The 22520-nt window shown below is 35.2% G+C and overlaps 1 protein-coding gene across 3 annotated transcripts in view; it reads left to right on the forward strand.

Moving 5' to 3' along the window:
- MED13L (mediator complex subunit 13L) overlaps positions 1–22520 on the forward strand; it is a 291306-nt gene that overhangs the window by 23348 nt on the left and 245438 nt on the right. For 2 of the 3 annotated variants that reach the window (XM_061384909.1, XM_061384910.1), the window contains exon 2: positions 8486–8723. In XM_061384909.1, the coding sequence (XP_061240893.1) occupies positions 8486–8723 (238 nt within the window). Of the gene's footprint in view, positions 1–8485; positions 8724–22520 lie in introns of those variants that run through there. The other variant, XM_061384911.1, reaches the window with a different exon arrangement.

A 22520-nucleotide genomic window follows, 5' to 3' on the forward strand; every position in this document is an offset into this window, starting at 1 on the left:
TTGTCTGCTACTACTTGGGTCAGTTCTGAGCAAATTGATTTCATCTTTCCTATATCAGTCTTCTTTGTGATTAAATTTGAAGATTTTTCAAATTTCTTCAGCCTCTTAACTTCATTCAACTTAATTCAGCTGTGGGTTTATTTTCTTTCTGCTATTTATTCGATTGAAAGAATTGGAACATGAGGCCATATAACCTCTAGCCATATGACATGTTTAGATTTCCTCATCCTAATCTGTTAATTTGTTGCACCTTATCTAGATTTTTCTCAAACTAAGGAGCTAAGAGTTGAAAGCAGGATTGACTAGTGACTCTTAAAATCTGTTATATAGGATCTAGATACTATACATTTATCAGTGTAGCTTAGGATGGCAGTAACTTTTAAAATAAGTTACTTCACATTGTTTGTGTTTAGGTCATTGTCAAATAAAACACCCCTTTCCACTCATGCTACACTCCATTTTTAAAATCTTTATATTTTTGAATTAGTGTTGGTAAACTGAGGGCTGGGAAGAAAGTTACAGTTGAGGGAAAAAGTTATTATGAGTCAGCAAAGGTATGTATGTGTTAGAAAGCATGTTTGACATACAACTTATTGTATGGAGGGAGTTACCGTACTGCGTTTCTCACAACATGAAAATACCATGTTGGATGAGAGTCAGATGAGAGGCCCAGTGCCCTGTTGTGCTCCTTGCCTCTGTGGAGGTGATCCCTGGCAAACCTCTCGTCTGGGAGCAGGAAGAGTTTGAGCGGAGCTAGATGGGAGGGAGCATGCAGCTGGAAGCATGTCTCTGCCCACCTAGAGTTTTAATAGTCTAAAAATGGAGAGAAGAAACAGATAACAACAGTTATCTTAACCCCCAGTAAAATAAGTTTCTGGCTTTGCAACACAATTTATGGGATATTAAGTTGTTCTTAAGCTTAAGAATTTGCCTAAAATCAGTCTGTAAAAATGTATAAGTGAGTTCTCAAAATTAGTTTTAACTTTTTGTATGTTTTAAATATTTTGCTACATTTTGATTAGTGTTTTTTAAAATTTTAGAACAGAATTGTACTCTGACATAGTTAAAGAATCAAATAGTTCTAAAAGGTTTTTATTGTTCTTTTAACTGCATCACACTGCTTGTGAGGTCTTAGTGTCCCAACCAGGATTTGAACCCAGGCCTGACAGTGATAACAGTCAGTCCTAACCACTGGATCTCCAGGGAATTCCTAGGTTTAGTGAATAGCATTCCCTTACTCCTGGCCCCTATTTTACCCTCTCCAGAGACATACGTGTTCATCTACTTTTGTTCATTATCTTAATTTTTAAATGTTTCTAAATACAGTTTATAATTACTTTCAGGTTTTAAAATTCTGAACCTTCCACTGTTGAAAATCAAGATTTAGCTTATTCTGTCTCCCGCCTACTAAGCAAATATGCCTTTTCCATCCTTCCATTTCACCAAAATAGCTGTATTGTAATTTTGGTTAGCTCAGTATTCAGTGTTAACATTCACTTGATTATGTTAATATATGGCAGAGCCATCGAGTAAACTCTGATTACTTTTTCTTTTCTGTGTAACTCGAAGATGGTAATTATCTGGATTTTGTTTGCTTGCTTTTGGACTGTTTACTTTTCTATGTATTTTTTACTAATTCATCACCAAACCTTTTGCCTAATATTTGAATCTCCATTTAAAAGACTTTCAAATATCCGGTGTTCTGTCAGTTCCAGATTTGTGACAGGGTCTTCCCTGGAGCCATCTGACCTCTTATAATCTGGATTGGTTGCCCTCTAACTGGTGCACAGTTCACAACCTGGGATCATCTGATTATTTCCTGTAATCTTAGGGCTTCGTTTGCTCCCTCCCATGTTGAATCTATTTCCTAAATCTCATGGCTACTTACGGTTTATTCCCTCCTTTTCATGGAGTATGCCTCCAGTAGCTTCCTAAGAAAGGGTGCCTTTTATTTTTTTAAAAAACACATTGCATATTCTAAAATGTATTCTGCTTTTACACTTCATAGATAATTTAGATCGGCATAGATGTTTAGTTTGGAATACTTTTTCTTTAGAATTTTGGAGATACTACACCATTGCCTTTTTGCTTCTAGTATTACTGTTGAGAAGTCAGAAATCCTTCTGATTCCTGACCCCGTTTTACTATATGGGAGCTTTGAGGCGCTTGTCTTTGTCTGCATTGTGTTGAAAGTTTACAGTAATATGGTTTCTGTGAGTCCCTTTCAATCTGGAAATTTGCATTTTTGTCCCCACCCTTACCTCTTCACCCCTCAAAATTTTCTTGAATCATTTTATTGGTCATTTCCTCTTTCGTTTTCTGTGTTTTCCCTTTCTGAAAGCTCTTTTATTTGGTTTTGAACATCCTGGGCTGATCCTTTAGTTTTATCTCCCCCCACCCTCCTATTTTTATTTATTTATTTTTATTTGCTTTACTTTCTGGGAGAAACTTTATCTTCCAGCCCTTTTCTGGATGTTTTATCGTTTCTGGCATCATTGTTTTAAAATTTCTAAGAGCCCTTTTAGTTCTTTGATAATTATATGCATAGGTTAAATGATATGCATAGGTTAAATGCAAATTATGCACCATTTATTTAAACTACTTGAGCATCCACAGATTTTGGTAATTTGTGGAGTGTCCTGGAACCAATCCCCCATGGATACTCAGGGACGACTGTACCTGTGTTTATCGTTCTGTGTAAACTGGGTTGTAGCTTTGCTTTCACCACAGCCCAGATTCAGTTTTCTTAGGTACTATAAGGCTCCTGACCTCTTGAGCGTTGGCTACTTACCTTTAAAAATCTGGATGCTCTCATCTCTGCTACCTACTGTTGTGATTTTCTGATTTAAGGGAACAAAACAAAGAAACAAACTTCCTTACTGGGTTTTTTGAGGGATTTAAGAGCGAGCAAAAGCAGATGTGTGTATTTGTTCTGCCATCTTTACCTGGAGCTGATTAGTTATGTTTTAACAGACGTTTTCTGTTATCCTAACTTTTTTCTTTCCTTTGACTCGTTGAGAGGTGACTTAATATGTTTGTTAGCTATATTTTTCTGATCTGCTAGCGTAGTAACCCTATCACAGGAGGAAGTGGTGTGAGGCAGACTTGAAATTTCCTCATGTACTCACGTTAGTCCCAGATGATCACATCTGCTTTTTCTACAGATCATCCTAGAATCCTGCCAAGGATTGATATTAAGCTGCTTGTTCTGTAGTTTGAGAAATCTTTATTTCACCTATTTCTTGAAAATTCAAATGTCTCTAATGAGGGTCAGTTTCATTTACAAGTCACGTTTGTGAGTGGGATGTAATTAGCTTGGGTCAGGAGACATGAGCTCTTTATAGTATCTAGGTCAGCCGTATCACCTTGCCAAGGTGCCCTAAGATGGAGATTTCCTGATACCATTTAGCTAAATAGTTGAAAAACTAGTACTAGAGCCTTGGTCTCCTGACCTGCAGCCAGTGTTCTTTCCATAATATACCCGGGGTTCATTCTTCTCAAGTTACACTGCTTGCTTGCTAAGTCGCTTCACTTGTGTCCGACTCTGTGCGACCCCATAGACGGCAGCCCACCAGGCTCCCCCGTCCCTGGGATTCTCCAGGCAAGAACACTGGAGTGGGTTGCCATTTCCTTCTCCAATGCATGAAAGTGAAAAGTGAAAGTGAAGTCACTCAGTCGTGTTCAACCCTTAGCGACCCAGTAGACTGCAGCCTTCCAGGCTCCTCCGTCCATGGGATTTTCCAGGCAAGAGTACTGGAGTGGGGTGCCATTGCCTTCTCCGTCAAGTTACATTAGTTTTACTCTATTCCATGGCCTCTGAATACAGTTAACTTTGGAGAGCCACTTTGCAAGTATTGATGTATGTTGGTCACAAGGGATCTGATTGCAGTGGGTCAGTGCAAATAAGTGACCTCCAGTGGGAAAATTTATCAGCTCACTTCTTACATTAGTACCTAAAGATTAGGATGGTAAGATTCAATATAAATTTTCTTTAAATACATTCATGTCATAAGAAAATGCAGTTATCCTGATTCTGTTGCAATTTAGTTAGAACCATTCTGAATTGAGCTACTGTTTTGGCTGGGAGAGTCTCTTCTGGTTAAGTTCAATTCCCCAAGGACCTTGACTACCTTTGCAGCTGATACTAGCCATTGCTGAGAAAACTTCCCTCCAGTCTCTGTTACTATTAGAGTAGTTATTTTCTTGGTTTGTTATACATACCCTAAGAATTAGCTTGTGTGGTTATGGTCTTACAGTGGTAATGTGTACAGGAGTATGTAATTATCTGAGTGAAATTAATCTCTTCTGTTTATGGGATGGTGTAGTGAGCAGTCTTATACTAGTTTTCTTAATAACTCAGGAAGAGTGAAGAAAGATTCATGAACTTTCTTAAATTGGAATGTATGGCCATGAGGTCTTGTCATTGCTAACTTGAGTTGATGACAGTTTCTTTGTACTATTTTATAATCCTCTAGGGCTACTTGTTACCATTAGCCCTATGAAACATTATGGCAGAGTAGAAAGAATTCATGCTTTAAATTCAGTTATGTTTGGGATTTGCCAGTTGCTACCTGTGTGGTTATGGAAGAGTTATTTAATTTTTCTGACTTCTAATTTCTTTAGCTGTTGGCCAAGATTAGAGATTACATATGAAGGCCTCATATGTAGAAATTACATATGAAGCCTAGTATGGTGCCTCATATTAGAAATTCTATGTGAAGACCCTGCTGTGGTGCCTGGTATTAAGTAGGTGGTGAATAAAAATATTTATATATTTATACTTTTGATTCTATATTTTTAAAACTATGTAATCTTAAGCTTAGGGAGTCCCTGGTGGCTCAGTGGTAAAGAATCCACCTGCCAACGCAGGAGATGCAGGTTTGATCCCTGGGTCGGGAAGATCCCCTGGAGAAGGAAATGGCAACCCACACCAGTACTCTTGCCTGGAGAATTCTACTGACAGAGGAGCCTGGTGGGCTACAGTCCATGGGGTCACAAGAGTTGGACACGACTGAGCGACTGAACAACAACAATCTTAAGTATAAATATGGATTGTTTATCTTTGACAGTGAGAAATAGTTTCATTTTGGGGACAATTTGCATCTAGAAATATTTTAAAGGATTGCCTCAAGAATATTGAGTCTTGGAGATATACATTTGTCAGAAATGGGGTCACCAGACCTTTGTGTGGAATTGATTTTTAACTATAAACATGATCATGGCATGTAAGGACATTTTAATAGTGTAATTGAATCTACATCCATGATAAAATTTTTTTTTCATGGACAAAGTGTTTCAATCATTTTTCCTCTTCAGTTCAGTCAGTTCAGTTCAGTCGCTCAGTCGTGTCCGACTCTTTGCGACCCCATGAATCGCAGCACGCCAGGCCTCCCTGTCCATCACTAATTCAAAATGTAAAGCTAAATCTTTGAACATTCATTTTATACTTAGATATATGTTAGGCTTTAATGGTGTTTCATTGTTACATTTTCCGTTGAAGATTGGTATAGTGATATTTAGCTTTAAGGTAAAGGGGTAAATTGTTTTTAAATGACTGGACATTTTTAGTACTTCTGGCTGAATTAGTTATAAAGAGATTAAGTTTGTAGCTTTGAAGTAATGTCACTTGCATTTGTATTATATCACTTGCTAGAAGAACTCCATAAAGATAGAGAGCAGGTGGCAGCGGCTTTCTTTTACCACTGAGACCATAGAAGCACTGATAGGAAGTTAGTGGAAGTGCTAGGATTAGGAAACCATTCTCCTGAATCAAAGCCAAGTATTTTTGTCTGCCGAGCCATATTGGATGTTACAGGTGAAAGTATTCTTGTGAGTAAATTGCGGTTCATAGATTTTCTTGGGAACTGACTCACCTGATGTTTAAATATCTGATATATTTAAATTTTCTAACCTTTTAAATACGTTTAGTGTAAACATTAGTGTTAGTCTGTCAGTTGTTTCTGACTCTTTGTGACCCGATGGACTGCTGAGTGGTTCGCATTCATTGGTATATTTTCATTCCCCCCCTTACCTCCCTCTCCCCTCACTTCCTCAGGATCCTTGGGCGTAGAATGCTTGTTTACGTGATGAAAGAAAAGTTAGTCTTCTAGTGGGAAAGAATCTGTCTGCAGTGCAGGAGATGCAGGTTCAATCACTGGGTTGGGAGGATCCCCTGGAAGAGGAAATGGCAACCCCCAAATCCCATGGACAGGGGAGCCTGGCTGGCTGCAGCCCATGGGGTCACAGAGTTGGACACGACTGAGTGATTGAACAAGTCTTCTACTTTTCTGATTTCAATTGCTCCCACGTAGTCTTTTTATTTAATACCTTCTTTGATACATATTTAAAGCTTGATCTTTGGCTTTCTGATTAAAACATAAACAGATACATACATATTGCTTTTATTTGAAGAAACAAATCTATATGATAGAAAACACAGACAACTGAAGGGAAGCAGTACAACTATACTAGTAATGACAGCAGTATCATTTATGTTTTTGGCCCTGTGCCAGGCACTGTCCTAAGCACTGTCTGTGTATACTAACTCATTTGATCAATTCTGAATACCATTATTCTCATTTTACTTGTAAGGGAACTGAGAGACCAAGATTAAATGATTTGCTGGATACTTCTGCCTCCAGCTAATAAGTACAGAGCTGGAAGTCAAATCCAGGAAAACTGGCTCAAATCAGATCAAATATATGATAATGATTTTCTCTAAGTGGAATGAGGACTACCAGTTAGTACAAGGACATACCATTTTATTAAACTGATAGGAGTTTTTAAAGATAGGCAGTTTGGGAGAAGGTTATTTGTGTTGATGACATTACTGAAAAGCAATATGGTAGCATTCTTTTGTGAGTTTACCAAAGACTAAAATATTTGTAGTCTTTGGTAATTCTGCATCAAACAATCTCTCCTAAGGAAATAATTGAGGAAAATAATGTTCAAGGATGTTCTCCAGTTATAATAATTTAATAGTGAGAAAAATGAAGATTGTCCAGTTGTTATTGAATAAATTGTTTTCTCCAAGCAGTGAGTAGTATGAAAGTATTAATTATTTTTGAATGGTAATTAGTAATATAAAAAATATTTATAGTAAATGAAAAAGGATATGAAAACATGTAAACTTCAAAATGTTTAGGTACAGAAAAACAGGAAAGTATGCTGATAATTATTTCTCATATGATAATGGAAAATAATTATTTCTTGTGTGATTAATTTACTTTTTTGTTTGAACCTTTTCCTTGGCCAGGTATATTTAGTTGGAGGAAAAACCAAGTGGTCCAAAGAGAAAGCCTAAATGATGCCAATACCAGGTTTTACTGAGAATTTTCATTAAAGATTAGATTTCCACATCTCATACTGTGAAAGGAAAAATTAGTGAATTTCAGACAGTTCTAGTTTGGGTGTTTGTATTTTTGGAATCATTTTCTTTTAGTGATGCTTTTTTGGGGATTGAAGAAAACTGATAATTTTTTCTTGGAGATGTTCTTTATAGTGATTGTTTAGGACTTCAACTTGTTTTAGTTATGCTAGTAGAAGGTAACAGTTATTTTTCTCACCTGTGGTTCTTGTTTTTCAAAAAGCAACTTGACAAAAATTACTAACTTGGTGGTTGGGAGTGGTGTGAGGAGGGGGAATATGAGTGAGTAAGGGTTAAATACAAGGGATACATGGACTGTTTGGTACAGAATTATGTTATGAATAAGTTTTACTATCAGTTTTGAATACATAGTTGTAGTTCCTAGTCAAGTAAGGAATTCAGCTTTTGTTTGTGTTGAAACATCCTTGAAACTTCGTTCTTTTTAAACTTAATACTTAAGAAATTTTAGAATACAAATTTACAAGACAGATCAAAGATAGAGGATCTGCTCTCAGCTGGTTTAAAGTTACTATGTTTCAAAATGTGTTTTAAAAACAAAAGACCAAACTGCACTAGGGAATTGTTATAGAAGGAAAGCTTTTCTGTGTGCCACACACTAAATAGCAGGGATAAATTGCCGATAACATTCCCTTAGTTTATTAGCAGGTTATTTTGGCTTTCATAATGAAGTACTATGTTACTGCATTGTATTTCCCCAATTAAAAAAGATTTAAACTATAGTTTCTGGATGGGATGAAATTGAGGAAATTCTTTGAAAGAAATTATTTCAGTTCTACAGACTCTTGATTTCTAAATGTAATTTATGAATTAAATAAGGAATAATAATATAGAAAGTTTTATGTATAGGGACTTTATAGTAAATAATAGATAAAAAACGGTTCAACAGGAAATGATTACTTTTTTGCTGTATTTTGATACATAATGTATTTAGAAATCTTGATAGGAAGAAATGAACTTTCTACCCCCTTAAAAAAAAATCAAGGATTGACAGAAATTTGTAAATATTATTTTTAGCAGATTTATTTTTCTGTATTGAAGCCTGTTTTTAGTGTTCTTTATGTGAAGAAAACAGTCAAAATTGTAATTTTCTTTTTCCAGGCTGAACTCACAGGAATCAAATGGCGTAGGTACAATTTTGGAGGGCACGGGGACTGTGGACCCATAATTTCAGCCCCAGCCCAAGATGATCCAATCCTGTTAAGTTTCATCCGCTGTCTCCAAGCCAACTTGCTGTGTGTATGGCGCCGTGATGTCAAACCAGATTGCAAAGAGTTATGGATATTCTGGTGGGGAGACGAACCCAATCTAGTGGGTGTAATACATCATGAACTACAGGGTAAGTTTTTTGTTTTTTCTTAAAAACTACCTGCATTATATATGTTTTGAATAGTGGTAAATTCTGAAAAGGTTACTAAGACTTGCTAAGAAGAAAAATCCAAGTATTTAATGGATTTGTGTCAAAGGAACCTCTTTACTCTCACCCCTCTTCTTTCCACCCCTGTTTTTTTTTCAGATTCTTTCCCATTCATACTGGGACTCAGTACCTTGAGAGCCACTCTATTAAAGTATAGTGTCCCCTGGGTGTTTGGGTTGGAATTGAGGCTAAGATCTACTGTATTAAAATGATAGTGAAATGTGAGTTATTAGAGCAAGTCAGTGAAATGAAAAGAATTTTTTTTTTTCTTTTTGGACTCGTGCTGTTATAGTTTTTGCCAGCTGAGCTCTGGTGGAAAATTGTAAAGTGATAATAGAAACTTAGTGCAAGCCTTATTGGACAGAACTATGAGGTGTCATTGCATAGTATATTTAAAGAAAGATTTATGTAAAGAATCTACTCTGGTTTTGATGTAGCATGTTTTCCTGTGTTTTGTTCCTGCTTTTTATGTAAGTAGGTGATTCCAGGAATTATTTGCTCTAATGCTGCCTAATGTTTAACTTCAGATTACCTCTGATATCTGGAAATTTTGAATTAGTGTAAGACTTTGATTTTTCTGAGCTATCAATACTTTTTGTATTTACCACCAATTTATAACCAGAGGAAATTTTATTGATATTCTTTGAATTTCTAGTAAAACTTTTTTACCTCTTTCCTTAAATGTTTTCGTCTAGTATGCTAAAGAATTTTTCTGAATCAGGGCTAATTCTGATTTTTAGTTCGGATAGGTCATTAACTCTTTAGGACTTAGTCTCCTAGAGCCAGCATTTATAATGTCTGCTGCTGCTGCTGCTAAGTCGCTTCAGTCATGTCCGACTCTGTGCGACCCCATAGATGGTAGCCCACCAGGCTCCCCCGTGCCTGGGATTCTCCAGCCAAGAACACTGGAGTGGATTGTCGTTTCCTTCTCCAATGCATGAAAGTGAAAAGTGAAAGTGAAGTCGCTCAGTCGTGTCCGACTCTTAGTGACCCCATGGACTGCAGCCCACCAGGCTCCTCCGTCCATGGAATTTTCCAGGCAAGAGTACTGGAGTGGGGTGCCATTGCCTTCTCCGTTATAATGGCTAAATTACTCTTATTAATTTGTGGTTGAAAAATTTTGGTTAGTGTTTGAATGTTTTGTTACTGCGTATATTTAATTTTTTTTTATAGGAAGGAGTAAAACTAATTTTAATGTATCTGAGGATCTATTTTAAAGCATCTAAATTTCCCTAAAGGATTTCCCGCCAACTTCTGCTTGACACCTTCCTGGCTTTTCTTTACAGCCACTTTTTTTTATCTGTGATATCTCCTGCCACAACAGCCAGAGGGCAGTAAACCACAGTGGACCAATTGAGCTGTTTACTTTATGGTCCATTTGTTCAGCTCAAACCTTTCTCCCATAGTTTTTTAGAGTATTTGGTTTATATATATATAAGAATCTATTCTGGGTAAGATTGCTTACCTAGCTGGTTAGTCAGCAAAATCTCAGAATTATGTACATCTCAAAGCTTATTACATGTAGTTTGCAGTGAACTCAGGTAAAATTAGTTTTAAACATCTGGTTTCCGTTTAATCAGAGTTTTTAAAATAAAATACCTCCTAAAAGATAGCATTTATATTTGTCCATTTAAGTATCAAAGCATATCTTTTTCTTCTTTCACAGTATTTTGCACACATGGTAGAGGAATATAACTTTTTTTTTTTTTTTTTCCATTTCTTTCCCCTTCATTTTCTGTGATTGTTTCTGACTCAGTCTCACTCTCTTTCTTTTTCCCTGTTGATCCTTTATGTTTTAACTTTTTGGTCTGGTCTTTACTGTTAGCAACACAAATAATCATTTTATAATGAAGATGAAACCAAGCCCAACTATTACTTAAGCTTATTTAGTTGATGTATAAAGTTATTTATCCATACCAAAAAGGCACATGGTCAGTGTTTTTAGAAATAACTTGCTAAGTTACTGTGTTATTTCTCATGAATTTTGTTACTGTGTTAACGAAAAGATGTAGCCTGTTTGAATATTTTATAGTTGCTATGGATTGCCTATGTACATTTGTTCATGTTTTAAGTGTTTTTTGTGGTACATATTTAAGATTAAATTCTTTTAGATCGTTTTATAAATTACAGAAATATTACACTTTAATTAGAAAGTTAGGAAAACAGAACTGCCAAAGGAAGAAAACAAAAAAACAAGAATCCCGAAGTCTAAAGCAGAGTTTTAATGTTTGGTGTTTCTGTGTATAAATGAAAGTGGTATCATACTGTTTTTTAACTCAGCCCTTTTCACTTAACGGTGTCTTATGAATGTTTTCGCCTGAGAATGATTGCGTTTTAATTTTCTTCCCTATTGAGTCTGAAAACAGTGTAAACTGTTTATTTTTTGGTATGTCACCAGGGGAAGTATTAGCGTGATGAAACAATCATAACTTTGTTAAGTACATCTACTCTTTTTAATATGTTGAAAGTGTGAAAGTTATTAGATCAAGGCAAATGATCTTTTCTGTAGGTAAAAGTGGTTGCAAAGAGTAGTTTCACGTTTCAACTAATATTAGGAAATATATGAAACTTAATTAGAAAAATGAGTGACATAAAGACTGCTTTGTTTCAAGTGAGGGAGAATGTGACATGTAGAGCAATCATGAAGAAAGGATACCAGGGGAGTATTGTAATGGCAGTCACACAGATTTAGGATACTTTTGATCTGTTTCATTCTCTAGTATGTGTAAGAATGATTCCGTTTTGACTAAAGTAAATTTTGTCAGGGTCCTTTAATATTAAGATAATGGTACCATTATTTGTAGCATTCTCTATTTTTAAGCGACATTTTACTGTCCTTTAAAAAAATGCTTTTTAGTTATGCTATTAGGCATTTACCTTTGTTTTTACAGTTAAGCCCAAATAGCATTCTACTAAGAAATGTCACAAAGCATTGTATTTAAGTATATGCAGAAGGAGAACAATCCTGTAGGATACACATAGTTTTATATTACATTTTTTGTTCAATTGCTTAAAATACCTATGAAATAGTCTATGAGAAGACTAAGATACGTTTATAACTGGTCTCTGTCACTTGGATGAACACTTTTGGGCTCTTGTTCAGGGAGTTGTTGTTTATATTGTATAGCATAGTGGTTCAGAGGTTTGGGTTTGAATCCCTGCTTATTGACTTGCTTGCTCTGTATCTTTGGTTTAGTTATTTACCTTATTCGTGCTTCAGTTTCCTCACTCTAAACTGGGTTACAAGAATAAAAAATGTTTAAGTACTCAGAAAAGCACAGAGAGCAAGCTAATCTAGAATTGTGACTACTGCTGCTACTTCAGTACCAGCAATTAACTCAGACGTTAAAATGAAAACATTTTGGCAGTTGGTCTATGTGGTATAACATTCACTATTTGCTGATGTTTGTCAAATACTAGTTTTTTAAAGTATACTTTTAGATTGAAGTAATCATTTTTGAGTTTGTTAATGTCGAATAACTGAGAATAATAAACTGAGAGCAGTGAAGATGTTCCTATTCATAGGAAATTTGTCTAGATAGAGTCTGTAAACAGAATTTCATAACAGACCTTAAATTATGTTGTAAAGAGGTCAGAACTTTAAGATTTGACTCTGTTGGATCCCTGTAATGTAGATTTGTAACTTTACTGCCTTTTCCACATAGAGGTATCAAAGGACACTAGCTGAATACTGAATATACAAGTATTTCCTTCCTTGTTTCCATCTCTAAGTACCTGTATCAGCAGGTCCAATTATAGGGTTTTGAAATCTCTACCCTTGATAAATTATAGTCTGAAAAGGATATAAGACAGGCACACAAATATGTATAATGCAGGGAACACTGTAAGTATATAAGAGAAATACAGTAGATTGACTGCTTTCCACATTAGCAAACATTCAGTTCCAGGTGTGCGCTGTGCTGAGTCGCTCATTCGTGTCCAACTCTTTGCGACCTCATGGACTGTAGCCCGCCAGGCTCTTCTGTCCATGGGATTCTCCAGGCAAGAATACTGGAGTGGGTTGCCATGTCCTCCTCCAGGGGATCTTCCCAGCCGAGGGATTGAACCCAGCTATCCTGCATTGCAGGCGGATTCTTTACCGTCTGAGCCACCAGGGAAGCCCTCAATTCCAGGACTAATGCATAAATAAGTGTTCTATAAAGTTTTCACAAGAACACTGTAAGTCCTAGTGAGAAACCTTGGTTTCTGGTCTGTTTATTCAGTCTCTATTAGGCAAGAGCTGTGATCAGCCCTGGATGTGTAAAAATGAATCCTCATCTTTAAGGAGCTCACAGTCTTACTGGGGAAGCAGCTAAATGAGTCCATAATGATGATATAGTGGAGTAAGCTCCAAATGTTTAAGTTAGGGATCTCGCAGAAGTACCAGATGCGACTTCAGGGAAAGAGATAGGGAGATAGGGGTGAAGCCCAGAGGCTGTGAGGCTTGCGGTGTCTTACAGGATACATCTGTTACATAGGTTGCAATGGAATTTGCCCTAGTCAGAGAAAGTAGCCTCTGTAAATGGGCCTTCAGGCAGTGAATGAACTGTGGAAGAGGCAGGCTTGCCCAGAACGTGGGATATGAGTGAGATAGTTGGGGGAAACAAAAAGTGGGGAGGTGGGCCATAGTGTGTTCACTGAAGCAAGGACTTAATCTGATAGATTTTGAGGAATTGTTACAGGTTTCTGATCAAGAAAGATAATTAGAAAGATTATATATAAGATATTGAATATGGGCAGGAAGACCATAATATTGTAATATTTTATTCTGAATTGAGTTATTAAATGTTTTTAGTTTAGGATACAGATTTAAATTGAAAAATACCAATGACTATGTACTGAACTTTATATTGATAGTTTTTGCCCGTTTTATTTTATTATAACTGGGCTGTTTTTGCTTGACTAAATTCTTTGCCACATTTTTCAGTTTGATTTTTAGAGAATAATATATTATGCTAAATTGACTTCTTATTTACCAAACAGAATCATTTTATAAACACAATTGTTTGGTTATTTCATTGCCTGTTAGTCAGTAATGGGAAAGACATGCAATCTTTGAGTCCCAAAATCATACAAAGAGCAAGCACAGACTTCTAGGGATTGGAGATGGCTTGACCCAAAGAACTCCTGGTCCAGAAGAAGTATCTTACACAGATTAGTTGTGTATGTGCTTAATAATGTTCATTGAATGAATGAATGAAAAACCTCTTAAATGATTCTAACATAGCATGGTTTATCCTTTCATAAGGTTGATTTATAATAAATACACTTGAAATTTTGAATTATTTGATGATGTGAGAAGATTGAAACCTAGTTAAGGCATTATTATTTCTGTTTTTGATTCTCAGTGAGGTGTAAATATCCAGTATAAAGATGCCCTCCTACTTTTGTAACTGTTAAGTTTGGGGCAAAACTTTGAGACTGTGATTGTTATTTTCCCCCATAACTTTTCACTCTGGCTTGAGGAAGAACCTGAACCTGTTTAAAGACAGAGTACTTCTTCAATCATCTGCTTTTACAAAAGCAGTTAAAAGTTCAAATGAAGATTGTTGAAGTCATGAGAAAGATGGGGGGCAGGCAGAGGAGAGAAGAAAGGATGAAAAACATTCAAGAGCTCGCAAAGGCAAATTATGTTGATCAAGCCAAACTCTGAAAATTAATAGCCACTTATTGCTTAGAATACTAAAAAGAGAAGTGTTGGCATTGAATTTTCATAAAATCATAGACAATGAAGTATGTCTACACAGGAATGTATTACCATGTATGTGTATCTTAACAGTGTGAATTTTCAGTTGGGTTTTGGTGATTTCTGATTATCTTTGACTAAATGAAATGAATTTTAGTCAGCATTGTAAATGGATTTATTCTCAGTTGCAATGAAAAAGAATTGCTTTCTCTGAACGTAATGACACCTTTACATATAAAATTAATAGGAATGAAATTAGGTAAAACGTCATTTAGTTTGAATTTTTCTTCTAAAGAAATTTCTTCTGATCCCTGACTTTCCACTCTGCTTTTATATCTGTTTTGTCATTATTGATAGTTCATTTATGATTCATTAAAATTAATCTCTGGCTAGATTGAAAAAGCTTTTTTCACATTGTTTGCATTTATTTATTCTTCAAGTGTATAAATCTAATGTTTTTGAAAACAAGTGAATTATACCATTCTACAACATTCTAGATTTCTAATATTAATATTTTATGTATCAACATTTATATGGAGATTTCATTACATGGCATTAATAATTCTTGAGATTGTTAACACAGTGTATCTGAAAAGTAAATGTTACTTTAATTTTCATATTTGCTTTGTGGAGGATAATAGAAAAATACATTTATGTTTCAAAAGAAGCAAACACTTTGATGGAAAACATGAACCGAGTGGTAAATGGTAGCTAGTTCTGAGTAGTTATAAAGTATTCCTTGTTTTCACTGTGTTTTGTTTTGAAAGAATTAGCTTGCTAAAAAACTATAAAATAGTAATAGTTTTCATTGTATGATTGTACAAGTGATTCTAGTGTGTAATTACTGAAAGATTTAATAGAAAATTATACATTTTATTCTTAAAAGAGAAAGTAAAATACTTATTAAGACTTTGGTAAGCAGTAAATTTATATTGTAAAATGATGGTTAAGATTTCAGAATTCTTTCATATGAAGAATAGGAAAAGATGTAATGGATTAGATAGAATTATTAAGCTAAATGTGCTTGAAATTGAGAGAGTAAGCTGAAGTCTAATTTTTGAATGTAAATAAAATCGATGTGTTACCACAGGCAACTTACTGAACCATGTAATTAGTTTTTTCTATGAAAAATGAGACATTTATATAGAGATTGTAGTGAAATAGCATGTAAAGGACTTATGTTCTAATGATATGAAAATTAAACGGTAAGAAAAATTATAATTTAAAGATGGTTGCTTTAGGGAAAAGTTAAATCATTTGATTTGCAGGGTATGTGTGTGTGTAGATTTATGTTTTGGTAAGTATGTATAAGCATTATATATAAAATTACCTACTCTATAAAGTAAACCTGAATAAAACTCCCCAGTAATGAGGTGTTAAAGTCACCACCACAAGTAGGGTTGCAAATTAACCTAAAAGTAGGTAAACTTTCTCGGTGTATTCCAGCTTTTGTTTTTTTCTTTTTGCTTGATACGTAAGTAGTTTTAGTGATGAACACGGTTCAAAATCTTGTTCTATTTTAATAGAATACTTTTAAGATTTAAAATAGGTTCCTATGCATTAAAGTACTATAAAGATTTCTTTGTCCAGTAAAGCAATTTCTTTATCTCTTTGTTCAGAGAGATTGATCTAAGAAATTAAAATGTGCTAAATTGGAGAAAAAGTTAATTTAAAGGCCTAATTAATTCAAGAAAAAATACGTATTTGGAGATTAAAATTGAGTGATGTAGATATAAAATTACACATTAGAGAACAAAACACTTTTTGCTACACACTTTACAAGAAAATCCTTTGCTGACATATTCAGTCAGTCTTACTGTTTGAAGTGTTTTATATAGAAGATAAAATTAGAAGTCTCTAAAATAAAACTAGGTTTTTTAAAGGAAGGAAGAAAGTGGGGCTGAATCTTGGTGGTTCATCATTGAGAGGACTCCTTGAGTGTCCTGTCCATTCATACATTTGAGTTAGCACACCCACAGGGAAATGGATGCTTATAAAAGTCCATGACCTAGTCATATCACTAGTTGTAATGGAACTCAGATCCATACTTTATGCCTTAATTAAAACCATTATTGTCTCTAAAGCTCTATATAACATAAACTGTGTGATTTACTCATAGAGTAATTCAGTTCTACCATATCATTTAAAATAAACTATTAGAGTTCTATTATCTATGTATCTAATAAAATCTATTTTCTGAACTTACAGATAGAGCACTGACTTGCTTAATTCTGGACATAGGGCTTATGTTTTTTTGACTTTATTTATTTATTAGTATTTTTAAAAATTAAATTGAATTTGTATCTTATATTGGAATATAGTTAATTTGCAGTGTTTCAGATGAACAGCAAAATGATTCAGTTAGGAGCTAGAATTTTTTGTTCTGTATAAAAAATGTTTTAATGGCAGAAATAACACATAGTATATGCTTCTTTCCTCCCTCCTCCCAAAAGATCTCAAAGGTTTAGAAATGTTTTAAGCACTAGAGAATTATGAAATTGGATTCTGTTGCTTTAAATATTTCATGCCTAAAATTGTCCTGATGCTACCTGAGGAGTTTTTCATTGAATATCATTATGGCTAGTAAGTGTTCAGTAATTCTCTTTACTGCTTCATCTGTGTACATATTTCTGTACAATTTCCCACAAGTACTGGGCCACATACCTATTTCTTATAAACCCAATATTGATTAAATGTACTCTTGGTATAGTTGGGTCTCGTTTTGATCCTGGCTCTGTGGTACTGTGATTTGTCTGTGACTTCAACAGAATAAGCATTATCCTCTTGAGGCCCACCTAGGATTGAGCTTGAAGGCCTTCTGCAGTAGCCACATGATCATACAGTTAGTCTTGTGTGTGTGTGTGTGTGTGTGTGTGTGTGTGTGCTGTGATAGTGTAACTGAATATGAGCCAGTTGCCAGGCTGTTGTGGTAGAATAATACCTGTGGTTTGCAGTTGATCATGCAGCAAAACTGGCTTGACTTAAAACAAATTAAATATTAAGATTAAAAATTGGATAGAGTGCTCTTGTGTTGAAAAGGATTGTGTGTATACAGTGGTAAGTTGAAAGGTAGCGCATTCACAGATTTGTCATGAAAAACCCCTTCCTCATATTTAATATAATGTCATATGCAAAATATATTTCATTAAAACATTAGCTTTATTTATGGCTTTACTAGCCTTAGGGGGAGGTAAGACTTTTTGCTCATCTTCTTGAAGGCTTATTCTATGCCTTCAGTTGGAGATAAGTAAATATTTGTAGAGTGACTGCCTGAAGAAGGAAAGTGTGAACATCATCAAGATGAGGTCTCTTCATTAAGATTATTTTTTTCACTGGTAATCTTGGGCTTGTTTAAATGTAAGCAGCTTTGATGTTTGCTATTTATAAGAGGGCAGATTATTCACATTGAAATATATTTAGTCTAAAGGAGAAAAATTTGGATACTGTCAGTTCAGTTTTAGGCAGTGTATTTTTAACTTATTTTAAAAGTAGCCTAGCAGATATTAATAATGGAAAGGGCGCCTGCCTTGGCATTCTTGGACAAACTACATGCAACTCTGTTTAGGAAGGAAGGAACATTTGTTGGCAGTGACTTTTATGGAGACATTTATCAGGCCGTTTCTTGGTTTCATGAAGAGTATAACAAGGAGGAGCCCTTGATTCCAGTAGCACATCTGGGGTTGGAACACATACCTGGTTGCTATAGAAAAGGTTTCATTAACCAGAACTCAGATAGCCAGAGCCCTTAAACCCATTCTTAATAAGCATAAGCCATTGGTAACTCAGATGGTAAAGAATCCGCTTGCAGTGTGGGAGACCTGGGTTCGATCCTTGGGTAGGGAAGATCCCTTGGAGAAGGGACTGGCTACCCATTCCAGTTTTCTGGCCTGGAGAATCCCCATTGAGAGAGGAGCCTGGTGGGCTATAGTCCATAGGCTCGCAAAGAGTTGGACACGACTGAGTGACTTACAATTTTTCAAAGCAAATTTTACCAATAAAAGGGTTAAATGACTTAAATGAAGCGCTCTCTGTGATTAGTCCTGATGTGCACAGATATCAATTTGATGCACAGCATGGTTGGGCAATGAGGTAGAATACACTTGGGCAAGAACATTTTCCTCAGATGTCCTGGAATACTGATTCAGCTCAATTGCCCCCATGTTTCAATTTATAGTATTTTGTAACAGCAGTAAAATAACGTACAAAAGGATGTTTTTAAAGCATCCTTTCAGCTTTGTAAAGTATTATTGCTCTTTAATGATCTTTAATATTTAGAGTTACCATCATGTATTTAGCCAGCAGATATTTATTGAGTCTGCATTATTTTAGGTGCTGTACAGAATATGAAATGAATCAGAAACATACTGTGTTCTTCAGAAACAGACACTCTTAATAGGGGACACAACACATGTACCTAGAGCATTATTGCAAATGTCCTGAGAGGAACACACACAGTCTTATTGGAGTTATTTGGAAAGAGGCAGCACTTTGAGGAACAATTGATTCTTAAGCTGAACTTTAAAGAGTGGGTAGAATTTGGGTATATGACTGTGTCATGGCAAGAACATTTCAGGTATATGAAATTGCACGTGCAAAGATACAGAGTAGGAAAGTTTGCAGTATCTGTGGGGGAAGAGTTAAAGATAAGTTGATTGAAACTGCGTGCTTGTGCCTGATGGTGATGGAGCTTAAATACTAGGCTGAGGAGTTTGGACTTAATAGGTAGTTGGGGATTTGGGGAAGTTTTGGATAGGATGAGATGGGAAGCTCCCTGTAGGCTGTGAAATGTGCTGGGGGTAAGACCTGCATCTGACTTTGCCCATTGTTGTAACTGCAGGACCAACATAATTCCTGGCACATATTTAGAGGATAAGTTAATTAGTAAATGAATGAGTGCAAGAAAAGTTTGTATGAAGATTATCAGTTTAGCATCATTGCACACTATGAAGTCCTTGTAGTATTCTGGATCGCATAGGAAAACATGCTCTTAACAGAAGACCTGTAAAGAAAGTATATGACCACATTTGAAAGATTTTCTTGCTGCATTGATTTCTCTTTTAAGTCCAAATTAAGAAGACAGTAGTATAATTTTCTTCATTTTTGGGGGGAGTTATTGCTTTTCATAGTTTAATTTTAAAGGTTTTATTAAACTTAATTGAATTGAATTATTTTCCATAAATTATTTTATTCATTCGTAGATAGCAAGTATTGGGCAGTGGGAAAAAAAGCTTGTGTCATGTAGAACAGGGGCTTTGGAAGAGCACTGTTTATTGGATTAAAGTGCTTAATGATATTTATGTGTCAGAAGCCTTGTTAACTTATAACTATGTCACAGATTGAATGACCTTGGCTGTCCTCTCTATGTTATAAATCGCCAGCCCAATCTTAGAGTTCATATTTGCTATGTAGAAATCATTAGCTAAGATTGCTTGGCTGAGATGCTCACTGGTAAACTGCATATTTTCCTATAGAATCAGATTGAAAGCTTTCACTGAGCTTTCTCACTCCGAAATCCTTAATTACTGACCTCTTTAAATATCATGTCTATAGACTACATGATAAAATGAGTTAGTATACTATTAGGCAAACATTTTCAGTGAAATCCTTGACAGACTTTTTGTGTGTGTGTCAATATACATCTTTTGTTCTTTTGTTAGAAAGATAGCCTTTTGGTTCTATTAATTTCTAAACATTTGAGATAGCAAGTTGTTACTTAATTAGTTCTATAATTCTAAAATGGCATTTTTCGAAAACTATTCACAGAGTTGATCTGTCCCTCCAAAGATGCTTGTAAATGTACTTGCATATATACCTGCAGTTACTTGAATTTCCTGTGTTAATTGAAATTGCATTTGACCACACATGAAATGCAGCCCTGTCTCACAGAGAATGCTTGAAGAACCCTTCCATCTTCAGCAATCACACCTTCTTGGCTAGGAACCATTACAACTCTGTTTCCATTTGTCGCCTTAGCTCAGCTGGCATTCAGCAGAAGTATAGGTCATGGGTTGTGAATTACTCCCTCCTGTTCACTCTCACATATCCAAAATGTAGCAGAGGCCAGGAAGAAATTGAGCATTCTTTTATTATTTTTTATCTTTATAGAGGTAGAGACTGTAAGTATGATAAGTAAACTAAAAAAAATTTTGAATTTTCACAACTTGTCCCTCCTTGTCATACTTGTCTCATTAGAGACAAGTCATTTAAATTTGCTTTGACTTATTCTTGTCTATACTATGGGAATTACAGCTTTACTTTATGATACAACATGAAGCAACTAGGGAAAGTTCATAGATTTTAAGTGCTGTGTAAATCAATGCTTTTCATAGTCATACTTTTCCTTTAATGAACTCTGCTTTGAAAATATTTAAATCTTTATGAACTTATTTTATAATTCATAGTTTTGGTCATAATTTCTGCCTGTAGATAAAATTTGAATTCTTTTTCACCTGACATTGTCTGTGTCATCTTAGTTAAATTAACATGTAGCCATTTGATTTTTCAAAAAGTTGTCTCATAATTGTTTTTTTGGGTTTGGCAGTACAAGGATGGTTGATAATACTTATGCCTGTGCTGAAGGGATTTTAGAATAAAAAATTAAAATTGTATTCTGTATTATTCTAAATAGGGATGGTGATCTGATCCTTGAAAATTATGGTAAGTGTATGGTGTATGTGAATTATTAATTGACCAGAGTGTTTTCTCCTTTTTATTGACTGTTGCATATAGACAATTGGCAGGAATATTTGACTAACAAGGATTACTACAGATTCATGTTACATGCCATAATAAGCCTATTTTTCTTCCACATTTTGTTTTTTTTATTTGCAGAGTAGTTTTTATTTATGCTATTGTTTCTAATTTTATAGTAGTAATAAACCAAAAATAAATGATGGCTTGAAATAATTATATGTTCAAAGTAGGAACCAGACAACAATCAAATATTTATAGTTCACTTGTTATGTGCCAGGCATCATGCTGGGTGCTTGATTATCAATCTTGCAGTGGAAGATGATTCTGAATTCATTCATTCTTTTTATATCTTAACTTGAATGATTTAAGGGAAAGATTTCAGAGTTTGTTGATATGTTTTTGTACCTTGTTTTTTTTTTAATTCAATTTTATTTAATATGTGGAACAGATTTAATAGTTATGAAATAAACAGCAGTCTTTACCATTTTGAGACTGTTAATTTAACTAGTTGAACACTAGAGGGACTGTGAACTAACCACTGAATTTTTTAGTTCCGTTGTTTAGTAGTTGAGATGCTTTATTTAAATAGCAGAGTCACATAGCTTTTTCCAGCTTTTTAGTTTTGCTAAGGTTAAGTGTTGTGCCCCAGAGTTTACCTGGCATCTTATTTGGTTGATTAACTCTTGTGTGTATGGACTATAAAATTTAACCTCTGCCAGTCTAGGTATCAGAGAAGGCAATGGCACCCCACTCCAGTCCTCTTGTCTGGAAAATTCCATGGACGGACCAGCCTGGTAGGCTGCAGTCCATGGGGTCGCGAAGAGTCGGACACGACTGAGTGACTTCACTTTTACTTTTCACTTTCATGCATTGGAGAAGGAAATGGCAACCCACTCCAGTGTTCTTGGCTGGAGAATCCCAGGGACGGGGGAGCCTGGTGGGCTGCCCGTCTGTGAGGTTGGATAGAGTTGGACATGATTGAGTCGACTTAGCAGCAGCAGCAGCAGCAGTCTAGGTATATCAAACCAAAAAAACCTTTGGTCATAGTCTGCTTTAATCAGTCTATGTATTTAGGTGTCCTGCTGAAAGAAGTGGGAAATATGGAAGTCACCCTTGTAAATAATGAGTTCGTAGTTTTCTCTTGAAAGTCTCTAGTAGAAGAAAATAGAGTTTGGAAAAATATTCATTGGAACAATAATTCAGATTTTTATGATTATTGAATATGTGTTTTGTGAAAAGATTCATCAGTTTATAACAGCACTAACACAGCAAAGTTAATCCATATATTATAGTTTTAGTCTACATAGGTGGCTTTACAGATATTTGTGATGTTTCACATG

Source organism: Bos javanicus, chromosome 17, assembly GCF_032452875.1.
Source record: "Bos javanicus breed banteng chromosome 17, ARS-OSU_banteng_1.0, whole genome shotgun sequence".
In the NCBI taxonomy this organism is placed as follows: Eukaryota; Metazoa; Chordata; class Mammalia; order Artiodactyla; family Bovidae; genus Bos; species Bos javanicus.